Here is a 9,566-nt window from a genome sequence, read left to right as displayed (position 1 = left end):
ATTTTAGTTGCAATTTTTAATAAGCGCTAGATGTTGCGTATGAGCTAGGAGGGTGTGCGCCGCTTGTTTGCCTCAGTAGCGGTAGGCGGAGTCGTCCGTGAACTGGAAGGGTCTGGTTGCATTGACGGCACAGAGCAGCTCAGTCATTTGGCGCGCACGCCGCACCTCCAACGCCACCCTGCGGGAGTGCTCCATGTGTAACAGCTGCTGTGCTCGCTTCTCGTCCCGTTTCCGCCTCAGCCACCTGGAAAAGGCAAGAAAATATTGTCTAAAAGAAATGATTTCGACACGATAGTTAGTCTGATGATTAAGACTTTTTAGCAGGTGTTTTTCTGCTCTGTAGACCAGATCCCCACAGGAAATGTTTGTAAAATTAATTTTGTAATATTTACCCTTCTCTCAACATCAAATTTAGAAAGCAAAGCTACAAATATAACATACTTTACACCAAAGGTCTATAATATCTACTTATTATGAAAGTTCACAGTTTACCATCTCCCTGTATAATGTCTGTATAATGTAAAAAAAAGCTGAGAGGTGGAATTATCTAATTATTCGCTGTTTGTTACTACTATTGACGACTTTGAATAAAACAGGAAAGGAGGTCACACTCACTGATTGAAGGCACGGTCACACTCCTGGCGGCTGTGCATTAGGCAGTTACACTCCTCCTCAAGTTTCCTGAGCTCCACAACCTGTCTCTCTCTCTGCACTTGCTCTTTTTTCTTCTGAAGCCACGACCTGTAGGCCTCCTCTGGGTCATAGACGTCTCTCTGTGACCGCCGGCAGAAGTGGAGACAATTCAAAAATTGTGAACGTTTTATTTTTTTTTCTTTCTTAGTTGGAAAGTTTATAATCTGCAACTTTTGAGGAGGCAGAGGCATTTTTGTAGGATTTTCTTTCTGAGTATGACACACCGACTTCCTTCGGCATCATGTTTCAGTGCCAGTATTGAGGGTATTTTTGCACAGTGAAGCTGGAATGAAGCGAAGCAAAAAGACTTCCTTCAAATGTTTCAACTTGACTTGGAATCAACATCTAAATGATTAAAACATTGACAAAAAGTTTCATAACATACATTAAAATTGGTTTTGGCATTGATTATTAACAACCCTACAAAAAAACTCATGCACTGTGCATAAACACCATCTTCAAGATAGGAATCCAAACAATTTAAATGAACTCCTCCAGTACTGACTAAGAGTCCTCCAGTATTCAGTTTGTACTACACCAGCGTCTTCCTGGTGGCTTGACATTTAGGCTCACAGTGTGAGCATAAAAACCTCTAAATGGCACTGTAGCGATAACCACCTATTCTCACTCTCCAAATTATTGTAGCTAATTGAAGGCTGAAGGTTGTTTTGATCACTACGACCCCTAAGATTAAAAACTGTTTCAAAATGTTTCATCTCAAACATCTCATACAAGCTCCAGTTCTGCATTAGGCTGCATAGTTATCTTTTTTGGAGATTATCACTGAGAACAACTGCAGGCTGCAGAGACTGTGATCTTCATAGAGAGGAGGAGATGAGATCCTTCATATTTCAGTAGTGGATTAATATTTGACAGGTTTTGTGCTGCCTACCTTAGCATTCATCCTCTCTATCTCCTTGGCACGATGAATCTTTCTCTCCTCAAAAATCTGTTCTCTTTTCTTTATCAACCACGACTTGAAGGCCTGCTCGTTCTCCTGTTTCTTTAGCTCCTCTTCCTCATGCTTCCTCTGCTCTGCCTGACAAGAAGAACGACAATCTACGTGAGAAAAAAGGTTACCAACGTCAGAACTGCAATACTGCAATGCAAATATCTACTAATTGATTTTTCATTTTTATTGTCGCACCTCTCTGGCAAGCCTATCCTTCTTCTCCTTCATCTTCTGCAACAGGTCTTTTTGCTGTGGAGAGAGAGCATAGGTCGCCTTGGAAGGAGTTCCTGTCGCAGACTGCACTCGCCTCTTGCCGTTTCTCATCAGAATCATTCTCTGGCCTTGGGTGGCCGAATTGGGTCTGGCCGAATTGGGTCTGGCCTTGGGCCGAGTCGGAGGTCGCGGCGCTTTAAGTTGATCAGTGCCCAGTTGAAAGGAGGGTTGGAGGTGAGCAGACGTCTGTGTACCGTTACCTACATTATTTAATATTGGAGGGAGGAGACTCTGGCTCTCCATATCCTTCATACTAACAAGGTCAAACTTACCATCTTTTTCCACAAGCACTTTACTCTCCTTAGTTTCCTGAAGTCCTTCAACACTAGATCTTCTTAATTCCTTGCTGTCGTCATAAGGAGAAAGCGTTATCTTCTGTGATACCTCAGACTCTGCATCTGAAACCGTGGCTCTGTCCTTGCTGCTAATTTGTCCACTAGAGTCAATGATTAAGTTGGACAACATCCCTGACACCACCGATGCTGCACCTGCAATCAAGGCTCTCTCCTTTTCTTCATCAGTGTCATCGGAGTAGCTATCTGAAAGGGGTGGGGGCACCACCAGGTCCACCAGTGTGTCTTTAAAGTGAAGCCGTCTCTGTCTCGTCATATCTGGCGTGTCTTGTTCCTCTAGTTCCTTGTTGGCCTGCTCGATTTTATCCAAGATGTACATCTGTTCCTCATCTATCTGCTCATCTGTCTCAGGGAAAGGTGATTCTGTATGTAGTGATGTACTCGCCTGGTCCATGTCATAGCCTAACGGCTCCATAGGAGGCGGCCACCTTTCTTCATCCTCTTCCACATGGTCTGGTTTTTGTTCCCCGTTTTCATTTCCTATAGCTTCTCCTGGGGTCTCTTCCTTCTCCAGCTCTTTGTCTATTTCTGCGTCTACGTCCCCATAGTCAGAGCCCTGTTCAGTAGATGAAACAGACATTCATTACTTAGATTGTAATGTAGACAAAAGCCCAAGCTCAACACTTAGACTTTGACAATCTGCTAGTGTGATAGCAGATATGTCTGATTGCTCATCAATGATGCATTGGGGAGTATCAGACTGAAAGTATGCCACTGCATGTGAAAAGCATTGGTTTCACATGCAAGCGGTGAGATGTGCCAGATTGTGTAACTTAACACTATTACCCATCACACGTTAAAGGAGCTCTTAATGACACATTCAGTACACGCAGAAGGGAACTCCGAACATACAGAGCCTTGCTGCAGTCGCATTCATACCGTTAGTGTCATTACAACCACAAATTTCATGGCATTTAGATTATAATAATTATGAAGTCAGAGAGAAATGATAGTTTACGAATACAATTTTGAAAAGTGTGTCGCTTACATTAAAATGATGGGCAATTGTGTATTGTTTATCATTTTCATTGAAAATTGTGATACAATTTGTGATATATATATATTGTGTTATAATATAATATAACTGATGATGTAACACGAAACATAATTCCTTATTTTTACCGTTTTTGCTCTTTGTTACATGAGAGCATTGGTGAACATCAGTACAGTCAAAAATACGATTAAATCTAATTAAATATCATTGCATGATGTATAGCAGTATATTTGCATTATTAAATTCATGTGGTCTTTTGTACATGTGTACATTTTATTTTTGAGAGTAGTATTTATATTTGCAGTTCCGTCAGCTCGCGGAATCAAAGAATCAATTCCGCGAGCTCTTGGTTGCTTTGACAGATGGTGTGGCAACTGTAATGTGACAATATGTTGAAACCTCAAGAGGTATAAATACTTTTGCAGTACAATGTGGATTCACCCCAGAAAATAAAATGTATTGATGTCCCACAGAAAAGGAAAAAAGCAAGCAGTTGGTTACCTGTTCACTTTGGCCCTCCTCACTGATTAGCCAGTCAAGATCCTTTTCAAAGTCGTCTTCATAATCCTCCTGAGACTTGGGTGAATTTGCCTCAGTCATGATCTGCTGATGAGAAACAAAAAGACAAAATGTTAAAGAAATTTGGCAATGATTTTAAGTTTTTTTTTTTTTTACAAATATAGCTAATTGTTTATGGCCATACCATGAAGCTGATCCACACTGGGTTTTAAGACATTCCTTAAAAGTAATAGGGAAAATCCCTTCGTAAGTTTTCGTTCCTGTTCCATAGTAAATATACATTTTGGCTGTACTGTATTGCAATGTAAATATATATCCTTATTTAAACCAAAATATGTTTTTTTTTTTGTATTTTATTTTTATCAGCATCTCCTAAAAATATAAGCACAAATCTAAGACACGTGTTTTATCACATGTGTAATAGATATGTGGTATACTGGATCATTCCAATACATTGGAGCCCGCTGGATGTAAACTACTGATAGCGGTCAGAGTGAAAAGTGCAATTAAAAATTCAGTGATCTAAGCAAATGGCTGTTAACATAAAGACGTCGTCTGAAGTACGAGACCAGGATTCAACCAGTGTGTGCTTCAATAAGCAAAACAAGAAAAACACTACAATTGTGCTGATGTTAATATGATATTTACTTAAAATGTGATGCATAGTTGTTTGGCAATGGCCATAAATAACTTATTAAATCGACATCACAGAGAAATAAAGACAAACTCTGTATATATTGTCTGTGATTTGTCGCCATCTGGTGAATAATAGGTGGTATTGCATAATTACTCAAACTTTATTTCTTTTTAAACTATAAATCCGAATCCCGTAGCTAAAACAACGGCTATATGTTTAATTTTAATTTGTGTAGTATTGTAAAGTGTAAGAATTTACAACACTGAACTCAATACAAGCTAAGACAAAAATAACCCCGTTAATCTGGTTTATTTTTATAGTTCTGCTAACAGAGATAAGTAAAATAGGAAAACTAAAAGTCGCGACAGTAGCAATCAACACTGATCTTTTCCTCTTCCAGGCTAAACAGATATAGATAAGAGATTCTTACCAGATGAATGTTAGCTATTCCACTCACCAACAGGCTGCGCAGATACCTGCCGTCGATGAGTTAGGGAAATAAATTTATATTGTCGGATTGTTTCGATGTTATTTCTCCATTTTGTTGACCCACATACTGCGTAGCAGTCTGTATGTCAACACCTGCGATCATAATCTGGCCCGAGTCTCTTCAGCCTTAAAAGCTTTAATAGTCGTGTCGTCATGGCAACCAACAACACGCTTTACCAAAGCGCATGCGTACAAATACGGCCTGATGTAAAGACACTGTTTTATATTTCACACATAAGGGTCTATTCCGTACCTTTATGAGTTTTGAAAAGTTTAGTTACTTCGGTTTCATCTACGTTAAGCACATTGTATAGATTAATTACACACAGACTGATGTTTTCATATTTCTGTTAATTATAAATTTCCGCTGAAGCTAATGAAAACAGAACATTGATGATTAGAACATTGGGCTTCATGGATACCGTAGTATTTATAAAACATGCTTAGAAGTTGATCAAGAAAATCCGACAAAAGAGTCTCACTATGCTAATATTAAATATGACTGTATTTAAAATTGCAACTAAAATATCAACTGCAGCTCTATATAAAAATCTAGATACATAGATATGGTAGATAGATATTTGGTATACTGGATCGTTTGAAATTTATCATTTACTAAATAAAAGGTTTAGTATATTACCAATCAAAAAAAAAAATTTACAGATAATATTAAATGTATGTCGATCCCCTTTTTAAGTAATCCGAGAAACGGGGAGCGCTTGACTTTTTTAATCATTACGTAAAACACTGGGCAAATGTGAAGTCCATGAACGTTACATCCGTTTCTAGCATACGGCATTCTGGGTCTTGTAGTTGTCATTTAACATTCTACTCTTTGTTCTTCCCTCCTTGGACACGTTAGAACTACATTTCCCAGGTAGCCGTTATCAGTACCCAGAAACCACCCGCCCCTTTACTGGACAGTTTTTAAAACACGACTAATAGCACGTAGGCATGCAACTTATGACAGAGTCAAGAGTTGTTCCTACTCATTGATCAGTTATTGTTGTCACTTCACTGAAGATAGCAAAACTTAAGAGTTTTTCTTGAAAATGGCGTCCATCGTTCTTTTATCGGTAAAGCAGACGGCTCAGACCAAAGCAAAACGGTGTTTGGGTTCTCGATTAAAGGGTCTCGCAGGTGCTGGTGGCCCATCCGCGACTTTCCTTCCGGGAAGGGAATGGCTTTCCAAAGACTTGAACTTAAGGTTCATGTCCCACGGGACCGCTGGTCGGTCTGCAGCCGGGACAACTAAAAGGGGAGCCCTGGCGTTTAGTGGTGCGGTGGCGGTGACCGCCGCAGCGGTAGTGGGCTTTCTGGCTAACGCTAATCACTTCCAACGGGCAGAGATGGCGACCACAATCCCCCAGAAGGCAAAGAAGACGAAGGAAGAAGAGGGGGACATTGCGCAAAGATGTAGGGGCTTCATGTCGGTCCCAGTGACTGACATCAGTGTACTGGAGAAAAGGAAGGATGAGATGAGCACCAAGATGGAGATGCTGATCATGGAGACTCAGGCTGAGTTCTGCAAAGCCCTGGAGGAAGTGGACGGTGGGACATTCAAGGTGGACAAATGGCAAAGGAAGGAAGGTAATAAGGGAATCACTGGGGTAGCTAGTGGTTTACACTTCTCTAGCAGAGCATACAAATACAAACACTGCTCTTAAAGGGGCAGTAGTATGTAAAATTGACGTTTCTTTGCATCAGAAACATACTTGGAATGTTGCCTTGATTCTTTCATGCATGTTTGAAAAATCCTTTAGTCTCCAATGACAACCATTCAGCTGTGCAAAACGCATGGGCAGACCTAGCACCGCCTTCGAGGTCCAGCTCCTCCTCCAAGCTGCAGTTTCCAAGCTTCCCAGCTTCTGGCTCACTGAGCAGCCGTCCTCTCAGACTCCCCCAATAAGCTCCTTTAGACTGACCAGAAGCAATGAGCAAACACCTGGTGGAACTTAGCATCTGCTAACCTCATTATAAGAAATACTGCTCAGTGTAATGCTCGAAAAAAGTTGTGAAAGGTTTAATAGAAGAACCATGTTGTGATGACTTCCTGAAGGTGGAGTTTCAGAAAGAGCAGAATCTTCAAGGTGTTTAAATTTTGAAGTCAACTTTCTTTTAAGTCATATGTGATATATATATAGCATTTTTTAACAACTGAAGCTACTTGATTGTGCTAAAAATTGCACAATGTGGCTTGAAAACACATAATACTTCCCCTTTTAATACTGTGGGAACATTTTGTAAATGCATGGAAGAGACAGGCATGCACTTGCAATATCAACAGACATAAATGCATAAAACAACTAATTTTCACCATTTTGTTTGTTTTTAGGTGGTGGAGGAATCAGCTGTGTGATGCAGGATGGAAAGGTGTTTGAGAAGGCAGGAGTTAATGTGTCGGTGGTGTTCGGGTATCTGACTGAGGAGGCTGCGAAACAAATGAGAAGCAGAGGGAAAGTCCTCAAAGGGAAAGACGGTGGGTCTTAGAGTTATACTTTCTCCCTTCACACCTTCACTTCAGGTATCTAAAATAAAACTTGGCTCTGCTTTGCTTCAGGTAAGCTGCCATTTTGTGCCATGGGTGTGAGCTCTGTCATCCACCCCAAGAACCCTCACATTCCCACAGTTCACTTCAATTACAGATACTTTGAAATAGAAGAGGAGGATGGTGAGTCCCTTTTTAAAGCATCTGTGTCTTGGTATCAGTAGTATTATTGACTCTGTGGTTTAATAATAGGCTTTGTTTCTTTNAATATCAACACTTCAAAATACAAAATCTCTGGAAAATAAAATATTATGTATGTTGTTTTGAAAAACATTAGAATACAAGCACTTTTATCAAATCTTCATTGTGGTAAGATCATGTAAATTCTTCTTAAATCCATGGAAACTCAACAGTTTGTAAGGTAGGTGAGTTAGCTCAGCAGGTTAGAGCACTGTGCTGGTAATGCTGAGGTCATTGGTTCAAACCCCATATGGGGCAAGTCATGTGTGAAGTCTCTCAAACAATCAACACCTCAAAATAAATGAGGGTTCAAAAATAAAATAAAATCAACACATTACAATAAAAATTAAATGGTTCAAAAATAAAATCAACACTTTACAATAAAAAAATGGTTCAAAAATAAAATCAACACTTAACAATAAATAAGGTTTCAAAAATAAAATCAACACTTGACAATAAATAAGGTTTCAAAAATAAAATCAACACTTTACAATTAAAAATGGTTCAAAAATAAAATCAACACTACAATAAATAAGGTTTCAAAAATAAAATCAGCACTTTCCAATAAAAAAATGGTTCAAAAATAAAATCAACAGTACAATAAAAAAGGTTTCAAAAATAAAATCAACACTTTACAATTAAAAATGGTTCAAAAATAAAATCAACACTTTACAATTAAAGAATGTAAAATGTATTTTTGAACCATAAAAAAATGGTTCAAAAATAAAATCAACAGTTCAAAATGTATAATGGTAACTGTTTCTGTCTGTTCAGTCAATAAAATAAGCCTGGGATCAAAAAATGTATTGAAGATGTCATTAGCAGAGACAAATGGTTCTACAGAGTCCAGAACGCGAGAGCGGCGTCCTGGAGGAGCTGCAGATGTAACATCTGTCGGTTTCGGAGAAGCGAAACCACGCAATAAATAAATAAATAAATGAATAAATAATCCTGGTAAAAGCGCACACCGGACCGCACAGGGTAAAACATTCACAGAATTCAGTTGATCTGTTTGGATCAGACAGATCCAACTGACTGATGAATTAGCGCAGATTTTTCTGAAGATGGGAACCAGGAGGAAGTGCAGTCAGACCCCAGCGGGTGAAGTGATGCTAATTTAAGTGAAGTCGCTTAATTTAATTTATTAAAAGTTATTGGGGCCACAGTCACTGGTTTTTGTCACTATGAGAAAAATGTAGATACATTTATCTGCTTAATTTGTGATGGGATCTGGATTCACGGTGAATATTAACTAAACCGCACAAAGGCGATTAAATAGCCGATGTTAATATGATTGTAATTTCACAGATAAAAATAGTACATGGCCGATTTTTTTTATGTTGTCGGTCAAGATAACGGATAACAAAAAAAGTCTAGCTCGACCTGCCGCCCTGACACCAACTCACACACATCTTCATTCACAGTCTTACTTGTAAATCGATTTTTCTTTTCTTGGACGTTTTGATGTTAGCTTGTCGACGTCTCAGTTTTATTCGCTGGGAAAATCAATAAGGAACTTGAGGTGACTCTGCTGCTCTCTAGTGGCGAGAAGCCGTAATGTTGGCTGGTAACAATTGGAATGCATTGTGGGAGATGTAGTTTGTAGTCAATTCGTGCTCAAACCCTATTTTAAATCAATCATGGGCCTATAAAATGCTGTTCACATAGAACGACATGGTGGGCCACATGTGGCCCGCGGGCCTTGAGTTTGACACATGTGCTTTAGGGTCTCAAGCTGTTTTTTTTTTCTTTAACTTTTGGACAACCTGGAAGAATTATGTGTGAGACAGTTCATAGAAATTTGCAGCTCATTTTTGATCAGGTCTGTGCTGCATCTGCTCCTCAAGTCTGAACATTTACTGTGCATCAAAGAAAAAAATTCTCTCGACAAAAGCATTTGAGCCTGACAATAATCGCAAATGAAACAG

General features: G+C 39.2%; 2 protein-coding genes across 8 annotated transcripts in view; one reads left to right on the top strand and one right to left on the bottom strand.

The window, feature by feature from the left end:
• ccdc181 (coiled-coil domain containing 181) lies at positions 1–5,257 on the bottom strand. 7 transcript variants are annotated; one of them, XM_016671848.1, is made up of 8 exons: positions 4,852–5,252; positions 3,767–3,871; positions 2,328–2,827; positions 2,191–2,267; positions 1,841–2,118; positions 1,586–1,732; positions 616–773; positions 1–244 (listed from the first exon to the last, which is right to left on the bottom strand). In XM_016671848.1, exons 2-8 carry the CDS (start codon positions 3,863–3,865, stop codon positions 73–75), a joined length of 1,431 nt encoding a protein of 476 aa, XP_016527334.1. In that variant the 5' UTR covers positions 3,866–3,871; positions 4,852–5,252; the 3' UTR covers positions 1–72. The 7 variants fall into 7 exon arrangements, with proteins under 7 accessions (XP_016527334.1, XP_016527335.1, XP_016527333.1 ...); XM_016671849.1 differs by having other exon boundaries at positions 1,841–2,052; positions 4,852–5,249; XM_016671847.1 differs by having other exon boundaries at positions 1,841–2,267; positions 4,852–5,254.
• Positions 5,258–5,622: 365 nt separating this feature from the next.
• LOC103138540 (oxygen-dependent coproporphyrinogen-III oxidase, mitochondrial-like) overlaps positions 5,623–9,566 on the top strand; it is a 6,953-nt gene continuing 3,009 nt past the window's right edge. The window contains exons 1-3 of the mRNA XM_007552772.2: positions 5,623–6,500; positions 7,246–7,389; positions 7,471–7,581. Of these exons, the coding sequence (XP_007552834.1) occupies positions 5,963–6,500; positions 7,246–7,389; positions 7,471–7,581 (793 nt within the window). The 5' untranslated portion in view covers positions 5,623–5,962. The remainder of the gene's footprint in view (positions 6,501–7,245; positions 7,390–7,470; positions 7,582–9,566) is intronic.

Source organism: Poecilia formosa, unplaced genomic scaffold, assembly GCF_000485575.1.
Source record: "Poecilia formosa unplaced genomic scaffold, Poecilia_formosa-5.1.2 Scaffold52, whole genome shotgun sequence".
In the NCBI taxonomy this organism is placed as follows: domain Eukaryota; kingdom Metazoa; phylum Chordata; class Actinopteri; order Cyprinodontiformes; family Poeciliidae; genus Poecilia; species Poecilia formosa.
Note: the sequence above shows the minus strand (reverse complement) of the source record. Positions and strands in the feature narration are given on the sequence as shown.

Excerpts from the sequence above, each read along its gene's own strand:
- ccdc181 (XM_016671844.1), bottom strand. The coding sequence starts at position 3,865 with ATGACTGAGGCAAATTCACCCAAGTCTCAGGAGGATTATGAAGACGAC. Across the intron at positions 2,828-3,766 it reads AGGAGGGCCAAAGTGAACAG|GGCTCTGACTATGGGGACGT; the intron begins GTAACCAACTGC and ends TCTACTGAACAG. Across the intron at positions 245-615 it reads TGTGACCGTGCCTTCAATCA|GTGGCTGAGGCGGAAACGGG; the intron begins GTGAGTGTGACC and ends TGCCTTTTCCAG.